Here is a 27173-nt window from a genome sequence, read left to right as displayed (position 1 = left end):
TCCAGGTGTTGCAGCTGCATATAACATCCCCTGTGCAATCCTCTGGATCGAAGCTTGTGGAGCTTTCTCCGTTTATTACCGTTACTACATGAAGACGAACGCTTTCCCCGAGAATCTCGAAGATTTGAATCAAACGGTTGAATTGCCAGGTTTACCATTGCTGGAAGTCGGAGATCTCCCTTCGTTTCTGTTGCCTTCTTCAGGAAGTCATTTCAATAGCCTAATGGTGGAGTTCGTCGATTGCTTGAAAGATGTGAAATGGGTTTTGGTTAATTCGTTCTACGAGCTCGAATCAGAGATAATCGAATCGATGTCTGGTTTAAAACCCATGATCCCAATTGGTCCTCTGGTTTCTCCATTTCTGTTGGGAGCTGATGAAGAAGACAAAACCCTAGATGGTAAAAATCTTGATATGTGGAAATCGGATGAGTATAGTATGGAGTGGCTTACTTCGGTTGTTTACATTTCTTTTGGAAGTTTGCTGAAATCTTCGGAGACTCAAGTTAAGAGCATAGCAACGGCTCTGAGAAACAGAGGAGTTTCGTTTCTCTGGGTGATTAGGCCAAAGGAGAAAGGCGAAAACGTCGACGTTTTGCAGGAGATGGTTAAAGAAGGTCAAGGTATTGTGATTGAGTGGGGTCCACAAGAGAGGATACTGAGCCACGTGGCGATATCTTGTTTCGTCATGCACTGCGGCTGGAACTCGACGGTCGAGACGGTGGTGACTGGTGTTCCGGTGGTGGCGTATCCGAGCTGGATTGATCAGCCGCTTGACACGAGATTGCTTGTGGATGTGTTCGGGATCGGAGTGAGGATGAGGAACGACACCGTTGACGGAGAGCTTAAGGTTGAAGAGGTGGAGAGATGTATTGAGGCCGTGACGGAAGGATCCGCCGCCGCGGATATGAGGAGGAGAGCGACGGAGCTGAAGTACGCGGCGAGATCGGCGTTGGCGCCTGGTGGATCATCGGCTCGGAATCTGGATTCGTTCATCGCCGACATCACAATCAGTTGACTCGTTAAACCGGCAGTAACCGGGTTTTAATTTCAAAAACTAAACCAGTCACTTATCAAATCAGAACTTTTCTTGAAATTAGGTTTTATCGGTTAATTAAATTGACTTGTTTTTCGTAAAGATATTTGCATTTGTCGTAGAATAGTTAGTTTTTAACCGAAGATAACCGGGTTTATATTTCATATTCAGTCAACTGACTCGTTACTTAATAATTATCTTTAAACTGGCGGGTTTCAATCTCAAAAATTACACTACACCAGACTTATCAAATCAGAATTTTTCTTGAAATTAGGTTTTTATCGGTTAATCAAATTGATTTGTATTTTCGATTCGGAAATTTGCATCTGTCTTAGAATAATTAACTTTAAACCGAAGATAACCGAGTTTTAATTTTTATATTACAGTCCCTTGACTAGTTTACTTTGCATCTGTTTTAAATGAATAAATTTAAACCGGCAATAACCGGTTTTTAATATCAAAAGCTTTAAACCAGACGCTTTTCAAATCAGAACGTTTTATCTTGCTTCGGAGATCTTCAATTGGGAGAAAACTCGACTCTCCGATGAATCTGTACCTCCATAGCTGCTCTTCCCTTCGTTCTTCTGAACAATCGAGTTTGAGCTAAACGAATCACTCACCATCAACCTCGGAATCACCAACGAGCTTTCGCCTCCGCCGCCGGAGATCGTCGCGGCGCTATCCTCATGAGGCTCTCTGCGAATCGGCATCATCTGAAGCTGAAGAACATACTCCAGATCCCAGATCACATCCCCCATGCTCGGCCTCTCGTCTCCGTACTCTTTCAAACACTTCTCCGCGATTTCCATGTATTTCCTCAACGAACTCGGCTCGATCTGACCTATCAATTTCGGATCTAAGATCTCATCGATTATCCCTTTGGATTTGCAGAACATCGCCCACTCGGCTAGATTCACTTCCTCGTGAGGAAGAGAAGGATCGAGAGCCGATCTCGCGCACAAGACCTCGAGGAGAACGACTCCAAAAGCGTAAACATCTGATTTCTCCGTCAAGATGTGTGTCTGCAGATACTCAGGATCGAGGTAACCGAATGTTCCTTTGATGTTAGTGCTGATATTAATCGGATCTTGATTACGAACCGCGAGTTTTGAGAGCCCGAAATCGGCAACTTTGGCTACGGTGTTCTCGTCTAGTAGTATGTTTGTGGATTTGACATCTCTGTGAATGATTGCTCCTTCTGAGCCACTGTGGAGATAATGCAAACCTCTGGCTGCTCCGATGCAGATCTCTAGTCTCTGTTTCCATGTCAGTGAAGGCAAATCCGAGCCATATAGATGCTCCTTAAGCGTACCTTTCTCCATAAACTCGTAGACAAGGATCATTTCCGAGTTCTCTTCGCAGTAACCCGTTAGAGAAACGAGGTGCCTGTGCCGGATTCTCGACAGGACTTGAATCTCTGTTTGAAACTCCAATATTCCTTGTCCTGAACCACTCTTGCCTCTCTTGATAGCCGCTTTGCTTCCATCTTGAAGAATGGCTTTGTAAACGTCTCCGAAACCGCCTCTCCCGATCAACCACTGCTCGTCGAAATTGTTTGTAGCTCTCATAATGTCTATGAAGGGAATGGTCAAGCCTAAGTTTAGGTTGCGTAATGGCGAATTGTTGACCGGATCAAAAGTTCTATTGCTGCGTAATGGAGAATTGTTGACCGGATCAGAAGGTCTATTGTCGGAACTCCCACCACCTCTGTACAATGGCAAAGGAGACCATTCAGTGACCTCAGCGTCTAACTTCTTTTCCTTCTTCAATCTCCTCCGCTTCAAGAAAACTGTGAACAACAAACTCAATACCAGAACCGATGCAGCAACAACACAGCCAGCAATGATGTAAACCCGGAAACTACTTTTATCTGAAGAATCTGACTTTTTCAAAAACTCCATCACCTCCAGACCATTCAGAAAACCAGCATCCTTAGTGGAATCCTTAGTACCTATTGTAACATTCAAGAGTCCAAAACCATCAGAGACATTCACATCTTTGAAAAACGGAGTCACCAACCTAATACGCTCTGAAGGCTTTACATCTAGTCGTGATTGTCCGTTTACATAGAGATAGAAATCGGAGTCGGGATTTTGTGATTCACTCTTGATATCACAGAAGTGAACCCTGATGAAGTGTCTTGAGCTGCTTTTGACCTTAAATGACCAAGTGACGTTCATCAACATTCCCTCTACCACCCCCTCGTTCGAGCTATGGTTCATCGTTTTAGCTGTCTGATAGACGAAATCAGGAGCAGTGAATTGCGTCACTGTTCCTGACTCATAGTTAGGCTTTTGTGTTGAGTTAATGTTCCTCGCAGAATCTTTTTCGTAGAGGAAGTCATCGTCTAATGACCAAGTTCTTCCCAAGGTGTCGTTTTCTGGTGTGATCTTCTTGCCTCCTACGTTTAATCTGTAAACCGTATGCAGATTCTTGTCGGAGTCTGACGGAATTTCTAGGTCATCTGGAGCAGAGAACACTTCGATGGCGTTGACGAAAGCCATGGATGAATGATCGGGCACAAATCGAATTTCGAATTCCGGCGAGTCAATCATCAGGAGAAACTCCTCAACTCGTGGGGTCTCATTGAAATTCTGAAGCGAGAAACTTTTCAAGTGAGAAGTAGCTGAGATTGTGAAACGAGCAGCTAAAAGCTGTGTCCGAGAAGAGACAGCAGAGAAATGGAGACGCACGAAGTGCAGACCAACGGAATCGAGTTGGAACTTGTAAGAAGAAGGGCTTGTGAATATCCTAACCATTTCGTAGATTCCTGATCCTGATTGGTTGATGGCTTCAGTTCCTTTCTTGGTGAATGAAACGGAGTTACCACCAGAGATCATATCTCCGACAAAAGTCCGGTTACCGTAAGTGACATTAGAATCCGACCCACAGTTGACGTACAACTTCTCGGGACGAGAATATGTAGAAGTAGTAGAAAGAGTGCAACGAGGAAGAAGAACAATAACCACCATCGTCATGAGAGAAACAGAGTTTCGAAGACAGAGTTTCTCCATAGCTTTGACGGAAAATCTAGAGAGAGAGAGAAAGAAAGAGAGTCGATAGTGAAAATCAAGTATTTGAGGTCAATGGATGAAGAAACATGTGGTCGATGTTCAGAGGATTGAGGAAGAAGATGAGATTGAAGGAGAAAAAGTAAAATTATTGGTGGGACAATAAGGAAGAAGACTGAAGTTGACTTTTCAAGTCTTCGTCTTTTGTCCAGAACTTAGTAATCGGTCAGTCAATGTTTCTACTTTCTGTTATCTATTTATTTGTTTGGTTTCTTTTGGCAATTGGCATGATACAATTTTCTTTATTCAAGTTTGTTTTATATGATTTGTTCACTGACTTTGTGATGCTGTAATCTGATCAATATTATCGAATTATATTTTTTATCAAAATATTTCTCAATCGTTAATTTATAAATTTTGGATGATGTTTTAACAGTAGATATTTTATACTGTCAAGTTTGAGCCGTTTGTTTTCGTTTCTCTTCTGGTTTTGGTGTCTATCAAGTCCTTCCATTTAACACAGTTTTGTTTATAGGATATACATCTCCCAAGAATAAAAAATAACAAAAAGTTGTGTACTTAAAATAAAAAAAGTAAAACAGTGGAGTATAGAGTAGTGTAGATTATACTATCAATTGCATCATTTACCTTTTGTTTTTTTAAAAAAAAAAAAGAATTAAGCAGTTATTGACCCAGTGTTCTTGTATTTTATTGATAAATTTCTTGTTTGTTTTCACCAAGTTTTTAAAATATAATCCATTGGTTTATAAGATGTCTTTTGATGAATACTCTTATTGGTTAAACCGAAGATTTTGTCATCGTGACCCTTAAGTATGTGTGTAGGGAAATCGGTCATCTAAATACCAAACTTATATGATTTTGCCAAAAAAAAATACAAACTTTGTAATAAGCCAAAAAACACCCGAACTTATATTGACCTAGCCAAATTAGATACTGACCTAGCCTAGTAATTTAGACCAAAATTACTAGGCAAAGACGAGCAGGCCATGGAACACATTTTGCTCGAATCTGGGATTACGAAGCAGAGATTCATAAGACTAATAAAGGAACCATTATGGATATTCAGACTATTCCAGGGCCAACACCCGGAAGCAAGCAAAGGTTTGATCGTATTTATGTCTGTTTTGAAGCACAACGAGTCACTTGGAAAACACATTGCAGACCTATCATAGGACTAGATGGTGCATTCCTTAAATGGGATGTTAAAGGCCTATTGATAGCTGCAGTTGGAAGGGATGGAGATAATAGAATTGTTCCTATAGCGTGGGCAGTAGTGGAGATCGAAAACGACATCAACTGGGGATGGTTCGTTAATCACCTTAAACAAGATTTAGGACTTGGTGATGGCAGATACATCACAATCATATCAGATAAACATAGGGTAATTTCTTCGTTCAATGTTTTTGGTTAAAAATGATGGGTTATTTTTGTTACATTTATAAACAAGATTTAGGACTTAAGTATGTGTGTATGTATACTCTCTTATTCAGATTTGAGTCATTTGACTATTGAAGAGTTTCAGTAGTTGGAAAGTGGAATGATTTGTGAGATGATTTTTTTTCTCTCATTCTGATGGCAAAGCTTGGGTTTTAAGCCTGTATATCTATAGCTTTAACTGGTCGGTGATCTTGATCGCAGCTAACTAATATATCTATCTGCTAAGTGAAATATCTGTCAATAAGCTAAGTAAGTTATCATTTTACTCAGCTAATTAATATTACCAAAAGAGAATAAGGATCAATGTTCTGAGATGTGTGTTGAATCTTAGTTCTTCATTTGGCAGAAGAATAATTGATTTAGTCGGAGCAAGAACATTATTACCTCTCTCAAATCATGTTTATCTAATAAATAAGAATAAGTTTGAGCTTTGTAAACAATCTTTCATTGTTCAATTACAGAGAAACACAAACATTGGCTAAAAACAGAGTATATGATAAACACACCAAACTAAACCAAAAACAATCACTGATATTTAGACTTTGATAAAATGAGTTGCCTTCTCCCCCAAGCTTCTTCTCTACCTATGGTCTGGTTGCTTCATTCTGTTTTTCAAAGATTCTTCATCTTGGGTTTAAGAACGCTATACAAACAAAAACAGCGTTAATTTTCACATACAGTATACATTAACCCAGAAAAATTCATTATACTATACAATAGTCTTTAATCTATCAAATTCAAAACATTACCTCTCTTAATGAGTTGTGGTGCTTCTGCTTCTGCGTTTGTTTCGACCAAAAGGACTCGTGAACCACCTCGGTTTGTATAAAACCAGTATGAATCCAATCGTCAGTCCAAATACAATGCCAGGTCCAAATCCTATTGCAGCTGCAATCCAACTAAACACTTCTTCGTCTTCTTCCTCTGCCTCCTCTGGTGTTTTATACTCTTGCGATGATGGCTTGTGGATATCTTTGCAAACTTCGTCAAGAGCAGGGCCAAAAAGTCCAGAGTTGTGTTCGAAGGAAGAGCAAGGCTGCGTTCGAAACTGAGTGCCTCCAGTTGGTTGTGGGAGAAGTTCATGTACGCAAGGTACGAGAGATTCCCTAGCTCTTGTGGGATCACTCCTGAAAGCTTGTTTTGAGAAACGTCAAGTGACTCGAGAGCTGTCAGGTTCCCCATAGATGATGGTATGTGGCCAGTGAAAGCATTGTTTGACAAGTTGAGCACGTGAAGCTCTTTCAGTAGGCCAATGGAGCTTGGAATCTCACCTTCAAGCCTGTTTCCAGAGAAGTCGAGTGCTGTGAGGATTTTTAGGATACGTACCAGCTCCATCTCTACACCTTTATTCATCAAAACCATTGAATCGTGGTAATAGCTATCTTCTCCCATGTAAATCGATTGATCTTCGTTTGTCCCAAGTGATGACATTCCACTCCAGTTCACAAAATAATCTAATGGTAAAACTCCGTTAAAATGATTATGCGAGATGTCGATGATTTTCAGCTGAAGGAAGGAGGCTCGATGAATCGGTCCATGGAATGCATTGGAGCGTAAGACAAGAACTTGCAGGTTTTGTACAGAACTCAACCAGAACGGAAACGTGTCGTTGATTCTATTGCTTTCCACATTAAGAACTTCAAGGGCAGAGAAATGGATCAAAGATCTTGGAAGCTTTCCCAGCAGTTGGTTATGACCAACGTCAAGGGACCTTAGACTTTCAAATACATTCTCCGGAAGGCCTCCGATAAGATGATTCTGACGGAGGTTTAGAACCGAAAGATTACTCTTGAGATTCTCCATACAAAGAGGGATTGAACCATTGAAGTTGTTTTCAGATAAATCGAGAACGCTTAGAGAGCCCAACGCGCATATGAAGGAGGGAATCTTTCCTGTGAAATTGTTTCTGGAGCCAGACAAGTACTCCACGGCAGAGGATAGTCCATGTTTCGTTGGTCTTTCGAAACTGACGAAAGTGTTGTTGGAAAGATTCACGTACGTCAGATTTGGTAGAGTCCATAACCAGCCAGGCACTTGACCTTTGATTTTGTTGTTGGCAATGTCTAGACTCCTCATTGACTGCTGGGTTCTTATGATCTCTGGAAATTCGGTAATACCGCAGCCTGACAAGTTTAATTCTCGTATCATTTGCGAAGGAGGATCTGAAACTGAGCTCTTGTTTTCGGCTGAAACATGGTTGCCTGAGAGATCCAATGTTTCCAGCAACTGAGAACATGATAAGATGGCATTCAAGTCAATCGTAGTGGTGGTGTTCAAATGGGATAAGTCAAGAATTCGGAGTGACTTGAGATGCGAGAAGATACTCAAGTCAATTGGGCCTAATTGGGTGTTCCAATTGGAAAGGTCAAGGTAATAGAGGTTGACTAATTTGGAAATGGATCTCGGGATTGGCCCTCTCAAGTTGTTACCGCCAAGCATTAATTCCTCGAGCTTTGCTGGTGAAGGTATATTCCCAAACTCAAGAGTGCCGTTGAGTTGGTTATTTGACAAATAAATTTTTGTCAAAGAAGGAATGGTGAAGAGAGAAGAAGGAATGGTTCCAACGAAATCGTTGTCACTTGCGTAAAAATTCACCAAGTTGGAGAGTGAGCTAATGTTTGAGGGAAGCGTTCCTGTGAGTTGATTGGAAGTGAGTGATAAATACGACAACTCTGTCAAATTTAGAAGGGAAATTGGAAAGTTACCACTAAGCTTATTGTAACTAACATCTAAGTTGGTCAAAATTTTCAAACTGGCAAAAGAATCTGGGATTTCACCAGTGAGTCTGTTACGACGGAGGAAAAGAGTTTTGAGATGAGAGAGCTTTTTAATTGAAGATGGAATCTGACCCGAAAACTGATTGGAAGAAAGATCAAGAGAGGTAAGAAATGAAAGATTTCCAATTGAAGATGGAATCTGACCCGAAAACTGATTGGAAGAAAGATAGAGAGAGGTGAGCTGTGAAAGATTTCCAATTGAAGATGGAATCTGACCCGAAAACTGATTGGAAGAAAGATCAAGAGAGGTAAGAAGTGGAAGATTTCCAATTGAAGATGGAATCTGACCCGAAAACTGATTGGAATAAAGATTGAGAGAGGTGAGCTGTGAAAGATTTCCAATTGAAGATGGAATCTGACCCGAAAACTGATTAAGAGAAAGGTCGAGAGAGGTAAGAAGTGATAGATTTCCAATTGAAGATGGAATCTGACCCGAAAACTGATTGAAAGAAAGATCAAGAGAGGTAAGAAGTGAAAGATTTCCAATTGAAGATGGAATCTGACCCGAAAACTGATTGGAAGAAAGTTTGAGAGAGGTGAGCTGTGAAAGATTTCCAATTGAAGATGGAATTTGACCCAAAAACCGATTAAAAGAAAGGTTGAGAGAAGTGAGAAGAGAAAGATTTCCAATTGAGAACGGGATTTGACCATGTAAATCATTATTTAAAAGGTCTAAAGTGGTGAGAAAACGAAAGTTATGAAGCCTAAACAGACTGGAATTGGAACGAAACTTGCCGTAGAGACAGCTGCAACTGAGGTCTACCTCGATCACTTCCCCAGATTTGGCATCGCACTTGATACCATCCCAATAACAACAATCAGTGTTATTTGCCCATGACTCCGTCTTCGGGTACGGGTTTACCCAGCGACCTTTAATATAACACTGAAAATCAGGATAAGGCTTCCGAATCTCAAACTCATTCTTGAACTCGAGAAGTGCATCCCTTTGTTCTGGACGACACAAGTGTCTAGTAGGAGACGCAAACACGTCATGAAAATAAAAAACGAACAAGAGGAGAAAAGAAAGAGAAATATGAATGTTACTCATTGAGTTTCAAGAGCCTTTCGTTATTTCTTTAAGCTAATTTTTAACTTTCTTGAAAATCAATAGTGAAAAAGAAGCGAGCAAATGGAAATTGTGATGGTTAATTTGGTTTCATGCCATCTCTTTATATACATATAGTCAGTGCTCCATTTCCACTCAGCTTCGCTTGGCTCACCATCTAGTAATTTGCTACGAAGTGTTATTCACGTTGAACGAAGAGAGTGAAAAGTCTTTTGTGTTGAATAGTCAGTTTCCACACATTTTGGTTTAACTTATACAACAAGAAATTTCAATAAGTCGATGGATGAAGAAACCTGTGGTCGATGTGAAGAGGATTCTGAGGAAGAGAAAACTGAGATTTTTAATGGGACAAGAAGGAAAAACACCAAGGTTGATTTTTCAAGTCTTCGTCTTTTGTCCCTAGAAACACATCACTCTCTAATTTTTTACAAAATATATATAAAACAAAAACAAAATTTAGTGGCTTCAGAAAAATTCTGAAAAAATCCAACATGATATCATAATTATACTTCTAGAGCACTTCAAGATATTAAAAAAAAAAACGTAAGGTACAAATCTAATACACAATTCACAAACAGGAAGATAAGTTGAACACAGATGGAATCTTCAGATAGTGCTGTGGGAAGAATGATATGTAGAGGATTGCAAAACTTACAAGAAATATAAGTATTGCAACAATAAAAGCATAGAGGATTGCAAAAATCATTAGATCATACTGTAGAGAAATGGAAATATAAGTATAAGCAATTTAGTTTAATTTTATTTTCAAAATATACAAGAAATTTTAAAGCTATGAACTTTTTTTATTTGAGTGCCTCTAGTGTTTTTTTTTTCAACTGTATCAGGGCAACATAATCAGTGTATTCGAAGACAAAATGATAACATTTAGTGACGATCTCATTTTCCGCAACGACACATCTAGATAAATTTATTGGTGATCAGAATCTTGAAGATAAATTCAGCAGTTTGCATGAGAGCGTTCTTAGAAGGATTTTGAGTTATTTCCCAACTGTGGAAGCTGTTCTGTATTATCAAAAAGATTGAGGAACGCGTTTGATTATATAAGGCAATCGATCTACTGAAATTGTTGAGTGTTTGTTTCGCGACAGTGTCCGCATATTCACTATGGGCCTATGGCATAATGTTTTCACAGTTTTAGGAAATGTACGAAATCCCTTTCTTTTAGAGGCTATAAATTGATTTTTATTTGATTTTGTGGGTTCTGTTAAGCTTCATGCATCCCATAGATCAGCCAAGCTAATGGACAAAAATAATGGACTTAGTCGAAACCCATATACCATGCCAGTAACATAAATCATTTACCAATCTCACATAGATGTAACTGAAAGAACCAAGTTTATTATTCTCTCTGTTTTATATTAAGTGTCGTTTAATACTTATAATTTTTTATTTTAAGTATTATTTTATATTTTCAGTGCAGATTTTTGTTAAACTTGTTCATTAAATAGTGAATTAATAAAGGGTAAAACAAAAATTAAATTATCCTTTATTACTGATGAAAACCCCGGCATTTCTAATGAATTAATAAAATGGAAGGAATATCATAATTCATACCTCAAATATTCCAACCCATCTGTTGATTTAGTGTCTATTATATTCATGAACGGTCCTACAATTGTTAAGTTCTATACCGGAAACAAAAACAAAAAAACAAAAGAAAAATCCGAGCCTATATTATATATAGAACCAAAAATCTAATTACGTAAGAACACTTCCGTTGGGAGTCTTTTACATGGGTATCTCAACTTAAAAGTTATAACAAAAAAAAGTTAAAACAATTCATACATCGATCAATAGTCCAATTTATATATATAGTCTACTTAATCCTAAAAAACGAGAACTCATATATATATCGAAAATTCAACAAAATTATACACTATTTCCCAACATAAAAGAAAACCAAGAAGAGTTACAATTCAAGCAAAAGCGTCGAGAATCTTATGGACAATGGGACGAGTTTTACACATGGCTTGCAAAGGGGTAGCTGGACGCATCATAGGTGCCTCTCTAGTGTCAATATATTCTTCTCCAATTCTCTCCCAATCGAAACATTGAACCATAGATCCAAGAGCCAAGCTCACTAGCCGATGAGTTAATCCAACCCCGGGACATGATCGACGTCCAATCCCAAACGACAACACCTTTTGATTTTCCTTTTCATTTTCGAACCTCTCTGGCTTGAACATTTCTGGATCTTCCCATAGAGACGGGTCTCTATGCATGGCCCATACGTTCACCAATAGCATCGATCTACAAGGAACGTCGTATCCAGCTAAAATGCAATCATCTGAAGTCATATGTGGAACAAGTGTAGGAGCTACCGGGTGGAGGCGTAAGGTCTCCAACACAATCCCTTGGAGATAAGGGAGATTTTTAATATCTTGTTCATCAATAAACCGGTCGAAACCGATTTTGGTATCGATTTCTGTTCTTGTTTTCCTTAATACCTCTGGATGATTCAACAAATTCAACATAGCCCATTCTAATGTTCCTGTAAGTGTTTCAGTTCCAGCAAGTATCATAACCTGTAAAAATTAAATTAACAAAAGTTTAGTTTGTGTTGTTATATATTAAATAGATTATTCAAGATTAAGAAATGTTGAAAAAATAAATACTTACAACTATGATTCCCTTAAGAGTGATATCTGTGTAATAATTAGGTTGGATTTCTTGGAGAGAAAGCAAGTGATCCATCATAGTGTCGCCCTTTTCTTTATCTGCACGTTTTTCATCCACCAGGCTCTGCAAGAACTCATCGACCCGACCCGCTAAGTTCTTAACCCGTTTCTCAAAACTTGTGATCCAACGCAAGATTGGGATATAATCGGTAGCATTCCCGGCTCCGGCATAGGATACCACCTCGTCAATCAGCTGTCTCACTCGCAGTGCATTGTCGTCTTGCTCTGTTCCATCACCATAAAATCTTTTCCCGGCCATCATTCTGAGTATATTATTGATAGTCAAATCCATAAACAATGATCTCATCTCCACCTTCGCAAACCCCTAATATATAATCAAATAAAAAAATAATCAATTCTCAAACTTGTGTTGCACGGACTCAGGTTATGACCTAGTGGCCACACTAAGACACACTACTAGGTTACAAACTCTGATAATGTTTATAGAGTACAATCTTCAAGTTATGTACAAGGTCACATACATGCTGGGAGTTTTTGGAGAGACGAAGTAGCAAGTGTCGGATCTCGTCCTTACGGACAGATAAAAAGCCATTGAGCTTGTGCGAGGAGAAGATCTCGAGGGTGCTGAGACGCCGCAAGTTTCGCCAGTGGTCACCATAAGGCGCACTGGTCACAGTGGTGAAGTTGTACTCAATGTATTTCCCGACTATGGAGTCTGGCCGGTTAGCCAAAACGATGTCGTTTTTCGTGAAGCATTCTTCGGCGATGGAGTAGGAGGAGACGACAACGGCGAGACGGTTTCCGAGGCGGAGGGAGAAAATTGGAGCACTGTCGAGAGATTGAGAGAAGGATAGGAATGTGCGGTGGAGAGGCTGCTTCAAGAGGTGAAGGTGTCCAATCAACGGTAGTGGCCTCGCCGGACTTGGTGGTAGGTTAAACTTGTTATGCGGTTTATCAAACAAAAGTTTAAGAGAAATGAAAAAGAAGATGGCGAGGGATAAAATAAGAAAATAAGTTTCCATTTTAGATTAAGAACTTCTTCTTGTTGTAAATGTGTTGAATCGAACGTGGGAGTTATTAGTTTTAGGTAGCTTAGTTTATAATGAAAACTCTCATGCAATTATCACACCTGTCACTAAAGATATCTTTTTTTTTTAATAAACTAAAGATATGTTCGTAACGTCTCTCATTCATTAATGACTAATAATAAAACTTTATGATTTGTTTATTTTTAACCACTATGTTTTGAACCAAAATAAAAAACGTAAACGCTAGTAATATATATCATCATCATATATCATATATCATATAAGCAAATTAAAATTTTGAGTTAAAGTTCTCTCATTCAATTTTAGGATGGCTAATTACCTTTTACTCTTTCTTATATTTTTAAATTAATTTTAATAACAAAATTATTAAAATTGTAAATTAATTTTTAAAAAATTAAAAATCGTAATTAAATAAAAATATTAAAAATCGTAATTAAATAAAAATATTAAAAATCGTAAATTAATAAAAAAACTGTTAAAAATCGAAATTTAATCAAAAAACATTTAAATTTAATAATAATTATTAAAAATCGAAATTTAATCAAAAATATTTAAAATAGGAAATAACGAAAATTTAAAACTTGGAAAACAATTTGAAAACAAATAACGATAAAAAAGACCTAAAAATATAAGGAAAAAACTAAAAAAGAGAAAATATAAACCATGAGAGAAGTAAAAAGACAGATAAGACAAAGATCTTTAAAATATGATGAAGAATTTAGAGAGAGGAAGAATAATTGGAAGAAGAGGAATAAGAGTCTGATGAAGGAGAAAAAAAAATAAAATAGAAGACAAAGTAGTAGAAGAAGAAGATAGGGAAGAGAAAAAATTAGATGAAAACCTTAAAAGATGAGGAATTGGAGAAAGTAGAAGAATATGAAGATGAGTTAAAAGCCGAAAAACACTAGAAGAATAGAAAGTTGATGATAACGAAGAAGACGATGGCAATGAAAAAGGAAAAGAAAAAAGAAGAAGAAAGAGAATAATAAAACATTGAAGAAGAAGAAGAAAAGAAATAAAACCTGGAAGAGAAGAAAATCAAAAGATGTATGAGAGGAAAAAGGAAAAGATGTGGAGAAGAAGAAGAAAACGTGAAAAAGAAAAATCAGCAGAATATAAAGTAAAAAAAAAGACATAGAAAGTGAAGAAGAAAAAAAACAAAAAAAACAAAAAAAAGAAAAAAAAAGAAAATGGTAAAGAAAAAAAATTAAAAAAATAAAAAGAGAAAAAGATGAATAATTCATATTAATTTTATTTTAGTTTGTGTTTATTGATTTCATACACTTATTAGTACTGATTTTAAAGTTTTAATGTTAGACAATGATTACTTTTTTAGGTTAGCTTTATTTTACTTTTGTATGTATCAAATTCTTGATCTAATTATTTTTGATTTATGACATAAAATTTTATTTTAGATTTCAATAAAACTTTTCGGTCCGCGTAAGTCGCGGACTAAACACCAAGTTGTCTATTATATTAGAAAGAAACAAATTTCTCTACTCAAATTAAAACCCTAATAATTAAAAGCAAAAGAAATAGACAATAAATATTAATGGTGACTTATCACACATGTTTATTAGTCAGTAATTGCATGAGACGTTACGAAGTTACGAACATATCTCTAGTGACAGGTGGGAATAATTGCATGAGAGATTCCATAAGCTCCTTTTTCTTAACCCTTTTTCCAAAAAAAAAAACAAAAACTAAAGAAATTGGACAAATTGGACAAATTTCTTCACACTTTCTCAAAGTAAAAAACTACTCCTCATTCATAATTTTAAAATTTTAGAAGTGAGTTTATTTGATAATGGAGTAGCCTTTAACTTCTAAATTTTGGTTGTTGAAAAAAAAAATAGTTTTTGAATTTTAATAAAATGGAAAATCTTAAGGCAAATCAAAAACTAGTCTTTGTCTTTCATTTTAATTACATCTCAAAATGGATATAACATAAATGGATATACATAGTTTTAAAAAGGGAGTGACATCTCAAAAAGAAGCATTGAGAATCTTATGAACAATAGGACGAGCTCTACACATGGCCAGCAACCGTGTCGCTGGACGCATTGTTGTTGCTTCGCTTAGGTCAATATATTCTTCTCCAACTCTCTCCCATTCAAAACATTGAATCATCGATCCGAGAGCTAAACTCACGACCCGTTGAGCTAGACCAGACCCGGGACAAGCTCGTCGTCCCATCCCAAATGGCATCAACTTTTGTTCTTCTCCTTTTTTTCTCGAACCGCTCTGGCTTGAACTTTTCTGGCTCTTCCCATATGTTTGGGTCTCGGTGAATGGCCCATACGTTCGCGATTAACGTTGTGCCACGAGGGAAGTCGTAGCCTCCAACTATACAATCATCTGTTGCCCTATGTGGAGCAAGTAAAGGAGCTGCCGGGTAAAGTCGAAAAATCTCTGATATGATGCATTGGAGGTAAGGAAGATTTTTAGCATCCTGTTCATCTATTAACCTGTCTAAACCAATGTTTGTATCGATTTCGATCCTCGCTTTCTTTAGTACTTCTGGATGGTTCAACAGATATAGCATCGCCCATTCTAACGTCCTTGTTAATGTTACATTTCCCGCGAATATCATAACCTATCCAAATAAAAGGCAAGAATTAGCCATGATATAATCCTTAATTAATTAGTGTTGTTAATTATGTATTAATTAGGTTCCTCAATACTTACAACTATGAGTCCTTTGACGGTGACGTCCGTATAGTAATCAGGTTGAGTTTCTTGGAGAGAAAGCAAGTGATCGATCATAGTGTTACTCTTTTCTTTTTGTGCACGTTTCTCATCAACTAGTCCTTGAAGAAACTCATCGACCCGAACCGCCAACTTCTTGACCCCTTTCTCATAATTAGTAAACCAACGGAGGAGCGGAACATAGTCAGAAGCGTGTCCGACACCAGCACTAGATACAGCTTCGTCAAGCAACTGCCTCACGCGTTTTGCATCGTCGTCTTGCTCTGCTCCGTCTCCGAAGAATCGTTTTCCGGCTATCATCCTCAGGTTGTTATTGATATTAAAGTTCCCAAACAATGATCTCAGCTCCACCTTTGCAAACCCCTAAAATTATTATGACATGAACATATGGTTAGGCATAGAAATCTGTTAACATTACCGCATCAATAAATATAAGATATACTCACATATTGATTAAAAAATATATACTCTAATATATAAATAGCGTAGACAAGTCTAATCGACAGTTTTTTCTATTGGAAATCCATGAATCTTGAAACTGTGTTAGAAATCAGTTGTCAAATCATAAAATGAGTTTCGGTTTGAGATAATAATAAAAACACAATAATTTCGAAGAAGCGTATTATTAATATCACATCAATAATAAATTTGAATCTAATCTATATGTACTAAATTGCAAAACGGTTTTGAGCAGACAACTATAAATCTTGAAATGACAAATATATACGTACATCAAATTAGGTTCAAATTTATTATTGATGTAATATTTACTAAAATGGCTTTTTCTTGACTTTCCCCTGATTTTAAAAAATAGTCACATAAAATCCGTAATTAATTTGTGGCTATATGCATTATTTTGGTTGTGTAGATATGTATTTCACTTACATGTAAGGAATTTTTGGAGAGACATGATATCAAGTGTCGGATCTCATCCTTACGGACGGATAAAAAGCTATCGAGTCTATGAGACGAGAAGATCTCGATGGCACCAATACGGCGCAAATTCCTCCAATGGTCACCATAAGATGTAGTGGCCATAGTGGTGTAATTGTACTCAACGAGTCTCCCAAAAGTGAATTTTGGTCGATCGGCTAAAACGATGTCGTTTTTGGTAAAACATTCTTCAGCGAGGGAGAGGGTTGAGACGACAAATGCAACACGATTGTCAAGGCGGAGTTGGAAAATTGGAGCACCACCGAGAGACTGAGAAAAAGAATGTAATGTGCGGTGGAGCGGTGGTTTGAGGAGGAGGAGATGTCCAATCACCGGCAGTGACAGAGCTGGAGTTGGAGGTAAATTAAACTTGCTCGGCCATCTACCGATCAAACGTTTTAGTGAAAGGATGGAGAAGACCAAAAAAGATAAAATTATTAAGAAAAAATGATCCATTAGATCTTAGAAAAAAAAATTTCCTTGTTGTTGTTGTCGAATGTCGATGTGTTGATTTAAAGACACCAGATTTCAACAAGTATATAAAAATTGTTAAACTAATAATATAAGATATTGACGATAATTCTTACATCAATAATCCAATGAACAAGATTTTGATTGGATATCGATATTATTTAAAACACACGAAGCAATGAAATCCTCTATATATAAAGCACTGAACTAATGACAATTAACATACTTTTAAAATGATAACTTTTATCGTAAAAATAATAAAAATTGGCAGAACTAAAAATTGAAAAAAAAAATAGTACCAAAGACACTTATTAGTTGTAAGCATATCACAAAAACCATGTGAGTATGTGACAGTTTTATAACTTATGAAATGTCGAAACGTGTCAAAATCAATGTTTTGAATTCAAATTCATGGTATTTTCAGAGTCTGAGACAAGTTATAAGAAAATAACCTTAGTAAATCAAATATGTTGATCAGTAGATATATTTAAAAGAAAGAAAATGAGAAGACATAAACTTATAAGGCTTTATGAATAGTTTTATTTGATGTTGACAAAAAAAATCTATTTAGAAAATGATAAAAACAAAATTAGCGTGTATTACGTATTAACTAAAACATAGAAAATATCTCACAATACTTTTTTTTTGTAACAGAATATCTCACAATACTTCTTCTGATAACGTGTCACAATAGTTGTCACGAGTTCTATTTTTTTTTCTTTTGTCACAAGTTCTAATCATTATTTCCAAGCTTATATTTATAAATTTTTGCATAACATTCAGTCTAAATTACATCTCTTAGTGACCATGACTTTAAGACCCTGCTTCATGTGAAGTATAACAGAAGGAACTGGCTCAATCTTGTGCCCTTCAACGACCTTTATCTCATAGTTTTGTATGATTTTCACGGCCACTGTCTTCATCTGCGTCATAGCCACATCTTTCCCTAAACAAGTCCTTGGACCGGCGTTAAATGATAAGAACTTAAAAGATGGCACATGTATCGACCTTCCACTCTCTGAAATCCATCTCTCCGGTTTAAATTCCGCTGCATCTTCTCCCCAAACCGTTTTCATTCTCCCTAATGAGTAAAGACAGAACACAATCTTCGAACTCGCATCGACTCTGTGTCCGCTTGGAAGAACGTCCGGTTTTGTTGGAGACTTGTGCTGAAAAGGAACTGGTGGATATAGCCTGAGGGCTTCATACAACGCGCCATGCAAATATACCAACTTGCTTAACTCTTGGTGATTGAATGAATCAATTTCAGAACCATCATTGGTTCTTGGAGATAGCTTTGTGTTGATTTCTTGACGAATCTTGGCCGTTGCTTGTGGGTTCTTTGAAAGAAGCCAGAAGAACCAAGTGAGAGCAGAGCCCGTGGTGTCTCTACCAGCTATCATGAAGCTTAAAATCATGTCTCTGAGGAATTTTTCATCACTCGGATTCAACAACTTGTACTTGGTGGTATCCACATCCATGTAAGACATCAACAAATCTTTAGAAGAAGAGTCGATGTTAATAAGGCCACGGCTTACTTCATCTCTCTTAGAAGCTATGCACTTAGAGCAAACTCGATCGAAAGTAGAGTGAGCTCTTTTCATCTTCAACTCATCTCCAAATCCAATCAATCTTTGCATCTTCCAAACCATCTCGGGCTTGACATGCCTGAAGAAAAGCGCTTCCTCTGCTTCGTCTAAAGCTCTAGCAAACTCGATTTCCGGCATTTCAATGGAGAGACAACCTGGATCTATCCCCGTCGCTAAAACAAACGTAGTGTCGAATGTGAATCTTTGGAACACATCTTGTAAGTCAACGACTAGTTTCTTCTCAGCAACGTGATCAAGAAGTGGGACAAGTCCTTTCTCTAGCTTACTCATGCTTGTTCTTAGTGTAAACCTTTGAAACTCCTGATGACTCATCATGCTTTGAGCTGATTTCCTCAGATCCTTCCATAAATCAGAATCCGCGTTGAAAATCCCATCTCCCAAAACATCGAATATCTTCTTGAACTCGGATCCTTTCGGGTAATTTGCAAAGTTTGAGCTCATGATGTGATGAATATTAGCCGGATCAACGGTGATCAACATGTCGAGGCCCCCGAAAGAAGGGCCTTTGAAAGGAAATGTTAAGTTTGAGGCCTCGAGAACCTCGGTTATATAGTCGTAAACACGAGGGATCTCTACGAGTAGACCTGGAAGCATGCCGAGTAACGGCCATTTGGTAGGAAACGAACGGTGAGGTTTCTTGCTAATCAAGAAATATCCAAAGAGGAATGAGAAACAAAGAAATGAAACTGAGACTTCAAGTAAGCTTAGCAAAGCCATTAGAGAGAAATTGAAGATTGCAAGTAAAAAATTTGAGACTTCAAGTAAGCTTATATCTTTCTGAGATACACCAAAGGAGCAGCTTAATTGTTGATATCGTCCCTAATACATATATATAAGATACGTATTTATTAATATAAAGTATATGTCCTTTCGTCATTTAATGTTGTGATGTGTCTGTTTTATAAAATGACATAAAACCACACTTTTTGTTTTTTTAGCAATTATTGGTCTTCTTTTATTTTGTTCGGTATCTAGCTTTATTGTACCTATTTTAGAAACCAGTGCATGTGACATTATCTTTTAAATAAGTTATTTGTCCCAAAGTAGTATAAGACAAGCGTGAAGGGTCAAGCTAATTTCTCTAACCAAGAAACGGATGGGGCAAAAACAAGAAACTTCAAATAACCAAAGATAAGTGTATATCACAATAGTAACGTGTTTAAATCTGAACCAATCCTGTCGATCTAATAGCATCTCCAACCATCAACTTCTCATTGGGGTTTATAGAGATTTGTTTAATAATAATTTTTTTAAAATAATGATGATCTCAAACAATTTTTTTACCTCTAACCCTAAACTTCTATTTAGGATTCATAAGAATAAAAAAATATATTTAAAAAAAAAATTTAATATTTGATTCTTTCTGAAATAATTTTAAACAAACTATATTACATATAACCAAATTTATATAGCATAACATAATTTTTTTAGAAATATAATATATATAAAAAGAATGAAATTTTGTTGACAAAGTTTTGCAGTGAAAGAGAAATGTTCGATGAAATTTTTTTCTTCCAACTTCAACAAATACAATGTCGACAGTTCGCAGATGATACTGAAGTCATACAGGTTCAATAAGTTGAGTGCAATGATACAGGTTCATCAAAAAAGAGCTTTATTAATTTTAAATTAAAAAATGACAGAGCCCAATTGTGATACTCTAATCATCTTGAGATGCTCTAAGGCCACAAGCTACGGCGCTCCTCGTCGTATCATTATATTTTGAAATCCTTAACTTATATGACTTATATGACTGTAATTCAAATTCGAAAATATATAATTATTGTAACATTCTGATTTCTAGTATATATTAAAAAGTTTATAAGAATTGATTTGATGAAAGGATATTGTCAATTCTTTAGTTCTTGGGCTGGAGAGGAAGCTGGGCTCACATTGGGCTCTACAAGGAAAGTTAGCAGGCCCAAGTTAGCTGTATAAATAGTCAACGTCCTAGGTCAACTTCTCCAACCCTCTTAACGAAACAAGCAGCTGACTACAGAGAGAAGAAACAGAGCAAAGAGAGAATACCTGGGTGGTGAAGCTTCGGGTCTTCTTTTGCGTGAACCAAAGGAGGTTTGGTTCAGGTAAAGCTTGGTATAAAGTCTTACTCTTGTCGTGCTGGTTAGAGCTGTGATTGATATTACGAGTTGGTCAGATTACTTGTGTTATTCCAATCATAGTGAAAGCATAGTGGTTTCGTTCCACTCCCAGACATACCTAACGGGAACTGGATCAACAAATCCGTGTGTCTCTTAGTTCATAAATTCTGCAAACAAACTAAGTAGAAGATCAACCTAAATTTGAATCTAGATCATAACTGGGACTTATAAAGATCACACAAAAATCTTTACAAGTGGTATCAGAGCGTCAGGACTCAGACGCAAGGTAGATTACGGTCGAGTAATCAGGTGCGTTGTGATCAGGTGTCAAAGGTTCTAGGACAAGGTTGGGTGACAGAAATTATTTGACTGACTGTTGGAAGATTCTTATCTATCTCGGAAAGGTTTCTCTTGCATCTGCTGAGCTACGATGGAAGCAATACAGAAATTTGAGAAATTTGAGATGGAGAAGTTTGATGGGAAAGGCGATTTTAACATGTGGAAGTTCAGAATGCTTATGCAACTAGAGCTCCAGGGATTTGGTAAACAAATCAAAGAACTCACAGGTGAGAGCCCAACACCAGTTAAAGGAAAGGAAGTCGATGAATCAGCTTCTGAAACCAAGCCATTGACTGCGGAACAAATACATGACAGGGATGTGAGAATAAGAAACTTGATCTGTTCAAGTCTCACAACCATGGTACTGCGTAAGGTAATGAAAGAAACCACAGCTGCAGGGGTTTGGCGAGCTTTAGAAGCTGACTACCAGACCAAGATTCTACCAAATAGGGTTTACCTCAAACAAAGATTTGCTAGCTTCAAGATGGATAAGAACAAGTCTATTGATGAAAATATGGACGTGTTTTTACGGTTGGTCGATGAGCTACAAAGTCTTAACATTGAGGTGAGTGACGAAGATCAGGCGGTTCAGGTGCTGTCAGCACTACCAGATCATTATGCTTCACTTGTTCATACATTGAAGTATGGGAACAGAGGAAAAGAAATGCTGACACTTGCTGAAGTAGTACAGTCTGCTCATGCTAAAGAGGTAGAGTTGAGAGAACTGGGGTTATTAAATAAACCAAGCAGTGGCGCAGAGGGATTGTATGTCGGTCACGGGAAGGCTGGTAAGAAGTCTGAAGAAGGCAAAGGAAAGGGGAAATCGGTTAATGGAAAAATTGGGAAATCTAAGAAAAACTCTCAGGGAGGACAACCCAAGGTGAGAGAATGCTGGGTCTGCGGTAAAGAAGGCCATTACAAGAAAGATTGCCCACAAAAGAAAGCTTCAAGTTCTGCAAACATGGCTCATGAGGAAGAACCCATGATACTGACAGCAAGCTTAAAATACTCAAAGGATCAGTGGGTCATGGATTCGGGATGCACGTTTCATATTACACCTGACCGGAGTCTATTGTTTGATTTTAAGGAGCTTGAAGGTGGAAAAGTGTTAATGGGAAACAACACTTATAGTGAAGTCAAGGGAATGGGAAATTTGAAAATTGTTAATCCTGATGGCACAACTGTGGTATTAACAGAGGTTAGATACATGCCTACTATGGGTAGAAACCTGATATCATATGGTCAGCTAGAGAAGAACGGTTGCAGTTATGAGGGAAAGGATTTCAGTGTGACGTTTTTCAAGCAAGGGAAAAAGGTGATCTCAGGGAACTTCAAAGATGGCTTGTACTATCTGGAGGGTTCGGTTGTGGAGGGAGAAGTGTCAGTAGCAAGAGCTGAAATAAATCTTACCAACCGTTGGCATTCAAGACTGGGACACATGAGTTTAAAGAACATGAATCTTCTGGTCAAAGAAGGATATCTTAGTTCAAAGGAGGTTCACACATTGGATTTCTGCGAAGAATGTGTCTTAGGGAAATCCCACAAGCTAAGCTTTCCTGCTGGTAAACATACATCGTCAGAGATTTTAGAGTATGTTCACAGTGACCTATGGGGCTCAGCTGCAAATGCTGAAAGCTTATCGGGCTGCAAATACTTTCTAACACTCATCGATGATTACTCAAGAAAAGTCTGGATCAGATTTCTCAAGGGTAAAGATGAAGTGTTCGAAAATTTTTCTGAGTGGAAGGTGCTTGTTGAGAATCAGACAAGAAAAAGGATTAAATGTCTAAGGACAGATAACGGTCTGGAATTCTGCAACAAGCAGATGGACAAGCTGTGCAAAGACTGTGGAATTAAAAGGCACAGGACTTGTACATACACACCGCAGCAAAATGGGGTCGCAGAGAGAATGAACAGAACTATCGCTGACAAGATAAGATGTATGCTGGCAGAAACTGGGTTGGAAAAGAGATTTTGGGCAACTGCAGCAGCTACTGCGGTTTACTTGATTAACAGAACTCCAAATGCTTCATTGAAGTTCAAGATACCAGAGGAGATTTGGACAGGAAGAAAGGTTGAGTACAATCACTTAAGAAGATTTGGCTGTGTTGCTTATGTCCACATTGTTCAAGACAAGATCAGCCCTCGGGCACTTAAGGGTATCTTCTTAGGATATCCTGAAGGAACTAAAGGGTACAGGATTTGGTTAAGTGATGAAGAAAAAGTGACAATCAGCAGAAACGTTATCTTTGACGAAGAAAGATTGTACAAGGAAAAGGAGCCAAAGGAAAATCCAAAGTCAAGAGAGACTGTGGAAAATTCGATTAGTTCAACGGTGGTTATGGGATCTACAAGGAACTCACGTCCTCCGAATGACAACGACGCAAACGGTTCAAGGTTAACAGTGTCTAGCGGTCAAGGTGGAACTGTTGATGAAGAAGCTGATTTGACAGAGTCAGAAACTGTGTCAGATTCAGAGGATGAAAATAAGTCTGGTACTGAACGAGAAAGTGGTGAAGCAGGTGATAACCTTGATGGGTACATGTTAGCCAGAGACAGACCTAGAAGAAACATAAGGCCACCAGCAATGTTCGAAAGTGGTGACTTTGTTGCTTATGCTCTGTCATGCGCTGAAGACATGCAACTGAACGAACCTAGGACAGTTTCAGAAGCAAGAAAGAGCAAGGACTGGAAAAAATGGAATGGGGCCATGATAGAAGAGAAGCATTCATTGGACAAAAATCAGACATGTGACATTGTTGACAGACCTCCTAACAAGAAGATCGTCGGATGTAAGTGGATTTTCAAGTTAAAAGAGGGAATTCCAGGCGTAGAACCACCTAGATACAAGGCCAGACTTGTAGCTAAAGGTTTTACTCAGGTGGAAGGGATTGACTATAATGAGATATTCTCACCAGTAGTCAAACATGTCTCAATTCGGATTATGCTGTCCGTAGTGGTCAATTTCGACATGGAGCTAGAACAGCTAGATGTTAAGACTGCGTTTTTGAATGGGAAACTAGATGAAGTTATCTACATGGAGCAACCAGAGGGATTTGTCCAGAAAGGTCAAGAGAACAAGGTTTGTTTATTAAAACGATCGCTCTATGGACTGAAACAGTCGCCGAGGCAATGGAACCATAGGTTTAATGTGTTCATCAAGTCTCAAGGGTTCAGAAGGTGTGTTAAGGATCCATGTGTTTATTACAAGGGATCAGGTATAGAGAACAGCATTTACTTGCTACTCTATGTGGACGATATGCTGATAGCAGCCAAGGATTTAAAGAAGATCAAAATTTTGAAGGAAAGCTTAAGCAAAGAATTCGAAATGAAGGATCTGGGACCAGCTAACAGGATACTTGGGATGGATATAATTCCGAGTAGAAGCAAGGGAACATTAAAACTGACACAGGGAAGGTATTTGAAACAAGTACTGAGGACTTTCAACATGGAAAACTGTAAGGCAGTAGTGACTCCGGTGAATTCTCAGTTTAAGCTAAGAAGCCTGACTCAAGAAGAATGGAAAACAGAAGCCACATTAATGGAGTCAGTTCCCTATGCTAGTGCAGTGGGGAGTTTGATGTATGCAATGATAGGCTCAAGGCCGGATTTAGGATTCGCCATTTGCTTAGTCAGCAGATTCATGGCTAAACCGGGAAGGGATCATTGGGCAGCAGTTAAATGGGCTTTAAGATATCTTCAGGGTGCAGTTGATGTTGGACTAACGTTTACTAAGTCAGAAGCTTTTAAAATAGAAGGCTTTAGCGACTCGGATTATGCCACTGATTTAGATAAAAGGAGGTCAGTGACAGGGTATGTTTTTCAAGTAGGTGGAAATACTGTTAGTTGGAGAGCTACACTGCAACATGTAGTGGCATTATCCACCACAGAGGCAGAGTACATGGCTTTATCAGAGGCTACTAAGGAGGGTTTGTGGTTAAGAGAATTCTGCAATGAGCTAGGATTCGATTTTGAGTCTTTTACAATGAACTGTGATTCTCAAAGTGTTATTTGCTTAGCTAAAAATGCAGTACATCATGACAGGACTAAGCATGTAGCTACTAAGATTCATTTCATCAGAGATATCATAGATGAAGGATTGGTTCATGTTCAGAAGATTCATACTACAGCAAATCCAGCAGATATGCTCACTAAGTGTTTACCTGGCAAGGCGTTTGAGAGGTGTCTCGATCGTCTACAGGTCACCACTTGATCGAGCAGAGGTGCGCCGTGAGGTGGTCGTGTTGGTTGGATCATCTCGCGGAAACACAAAAGGGAAACAGTGTTAGTTTCTCAAAAGGCAACCAACGAGGGATTCTCTTATGACTATTCTGGTAAAAGAATTTGAAAAAGAAGAAATGCGGTTCTGGTAATAAGAATCTTACCCGATGCGACATGATAGTATGTTGTGTTCTCATATTTCTTCAGGGAGATGCTCACATACAGCAAAGAAGAAAGATGGGAGGTTAATCAGAGTTTTTGGAAGCTCAGATTTAAAAAAGGGGGACTAAAGTCAATCAGATTCATCGGTGAAGAAGAATCGAAAGAGTGACTTACCTGTTTGGAAATCGAAGTCGATTTCAGACCGGTCGAAGTGGAAGCGTGAACACCGGTAAAGGAAGCAGCGCCGAAGCGGAGGTTGAGATTGATTCGGTTGAGTCGTACAGCGGTGTAGCTGGTGAAGACAAAGAGAACGGTGTGTTCGGTGGAGGCTAGGTTTTTGTGGTTCAGACAAAAGAACGACAAAGGTGGAGAATGAAAGGATATTGTCAATTCTTTAGTTCTTGGGCTGGAGAGGAAGCTGGGCTCACACTGGGCTCTACAAGGAAAGTTAGCATGCCCAAGTTAGCTGTATAAATAGTCAACGTCCTAGGTCAACTTCTCCAACCCTCCTAACGAAACAAGCAGCTGACTACAGAGAGAAGAAACAGAGCAAAGAGAGAATACCTGGGTGGTGAAGCTTCGGGTCTTCTTTTGCGTGAACCAAAGGAGGTTTGGTTCAAGTAAAGCTTGGTATAAAGTCTTACTCTTGTCGTGCTGGTTAGAGCTGTGATTGATATTACGAGTTGGTCAGATTACTTGTGTTATTCCAATCATAGTGAAAGCATAGTGGTTTCGTTCCACTCCCAGACGTACCTAACGGGAACTGGGTCAACAAATCCGTGTGTCTCTTAGTTCATAAATTCCGCAAACAAACTAAGTAGAAGATCAACCTAAATTTGAATCTAGATCATAACTGGGACTTATAAAGATCACACAAAAATCTTTACATTTGACTATCTATGTCATTAAAGTACACTTATATTTTCTTGTTAAGTGTCTTTGAAAGAACTCCAGAGTTATGTGTCTAATAAAATAATTAATTTTTGTCTAAAATATATGACACCAACAAAGAATTGTGTTAATATGTTTGTAAATTTGCAGATACGTGTGTAGTTTTCTTATTGTTGACTGAAAATCATTTTTCAGTTTTGAAAGCATGACGGAAAAACATTTTTCAGTTTTGAAAGCATGATAACTTTTCAAAAATAAGTTACAAGCTATTGGGCCAAGTTGGGTTTTTTTCTGAGCCTGTTTTCTAGGATCGAAAGCTACGTATATAAGTTTTGATACTTGAGCAATTATTCAATTCAACATGCACTCCGACTACAAACGAATCGAACCGGTTTCAAAATACTTATGCCCACATTTGGTAGTTAAATACTTATATATGGTGTGATTCTTTCTGAAATTAAGGCCGGTCCGCCAGAACTAATAATATCAGGGAACTACGAAACGAATGGTTAGGCCCAATTGTCGCAAAACTGGCTCATCAATATTCAAGTTTATATTGCTCCAATGCTAAATTATAAATTTATACTTTATTAAATGATATTGGATTTAAAACTTAAAAGACTACAACTGAGTTTTAATAGAGAAATTAAGAAAACTTTGTACTGCCAATTATTCAATATATGT

At 37.8% G+C, this 27173-nt stretch overlaps 5 protein-coding genes and 1 pseudogene across 13 annotated transcripts in view; 1 reads left to right on the top strand and 5 right to left on the bottom strand.

Moving 5' to 3' along the window:
- The window catches only part of LOC18021964 (UDP-glycosyltransferase 84B2), a 1665-nt gene extending 566 nt beyond the window's left edge, over window positions 1–1099 (top strand). Inside the window, exon 2 of the mRNA XM_006404729.2 lies at window positions 1–1099. This exon is cut by the window's left edge and continues 21 nt beyond it. Within this exon, the coding sequence (XP_006404792.2) occupies window positions 1–1015 (1015 nt within the window). The 3' untranslated portion in view covers window positions 1016–1099.
- A 261-nt stretch (window positions 1100–1360) lies between these two features.
- Window positions 1361–4393, bottom strand: LOC18021963 (probable receptor-like protein kinase At2g23200). Its single transcript, XM_006404728.2, has one exon. It carries the CDS (start codon window positions 4045–4047, stop codon window positions 1531–1533), a length of 2517 nt encoding a protein of 838 aa, XP_006404791.1. The 5' UTR covers window positions 4048–4393; the 3' UTR covers window positions 1361–1530.
- A 1499-nt stretch (window positions 4394–5892) lies between these two features.
- On the bottom strand, window positions 5893–9327 carry LOC18021962 (receptor-like protein 12). The gene is given in 3 exon segments (XM_024158308.1): window positions 5893–6145; window positions 6252–6564; window positions 6567–9327. Coding segments are annotated over 2 exon segments (3069 nt in total). The 3' UTR covers window positions 5893–6145; window positions 6252–6256.
- A 1955-nt stretch (window positions 9328–11282) lies between these two features.
- LOC18021961 (cytochrome P450 81D11) lies at window positions 11283–13042 on the bottom strand. The gene is made up of 3 exons (XM_024158312.1): window positions 12527–13042; window positions 11986–12369; window positions 11283–11891 (listed from the first exon to the last, which is right to left on the bottom strand). The coding sequence occupies exons 1-3, from the start codon at window positions 13025–13027 to the stop codon at window positions 11283–11285; spliced, it is 1494 nt and encodes a 497-aa protein (XP_024014080.1). The 5' UTR covers window positions 13028–13042.
- A 1998-nt stretch (window positions 13043–15040) lies between these two features.
- LOC18021787 lies at window positions 15041–17152 on the bottom strand (annotated as a pseudogene).
- A 649-nt stretch (window positions 17153–17801) lies between these two features.
- LOC18021785 (alkane hydroxylase MAH1) lies at window positions 17802–25921 on the bottom strand. Of its 9 annotated transcripts, XM_006404723.2 has the most exons (6): window positions 25773–25921; window positions 25601–25637; window positions 25379–25472; window positions 20995–21054; window positions 20806–20905; window positions 17802–19361 (listed from the first exon to the last, which is right to left on the bottom strand). In XM_006404723.2, exon 6 carries the CDS (start codon window positions 19255–19257, stop codon window positions 17947–17949), a length of 1311 nt encoding a protein of 436 aa, XP_006404786.2. In that variant the 5' UTR covers window positions 19258–19361; window positions 20806–20905; window positions 20995–21054; window positions 25379–25472; window positions 25601–25637; window positions 25773–25921; the 3' UTR covers window positions 17802–17946. The 9 variants fall into 9 exon arrangements, with proteins under 9 accessions (XP_006404786.2, XP_024014065.1, XP_024014068.1 ...); XM_024158297.1 differs by adding an exon at window positions 21441–21508 and having other exon boundaries at window positions 20995–21301; window positions 25379–25921; XM_024158300.1 differs by having other exon boundaries at window positions 20995–21043; window positions 25601–25921.
- Window positions 25922–27173: the final 1252 nt, after the last annotated feature.

The sequence above is a fragment of the Eutrema salsugineum genome, unplaced genomic scaffold, assembly GCF_000478725.1.
Source record: "Eutrema salsugineum unplaced genomic scaffold, Eutsalg1_0 scaffold_15, whole genome shotgun sequence".
Classification (NCBI taxonomy): Eukaryota; Viridiplantae; Streptophyta; class Magnoliopsida; order Brassicales; family Brassicaceae; genus Eutrema; species Eutrema salsugineum.
The sequence above is the reverse complement of the archived record's forward strand: the minus strand, read 5'-3'. Positions and strand labels throughout refer to the sequence as shown.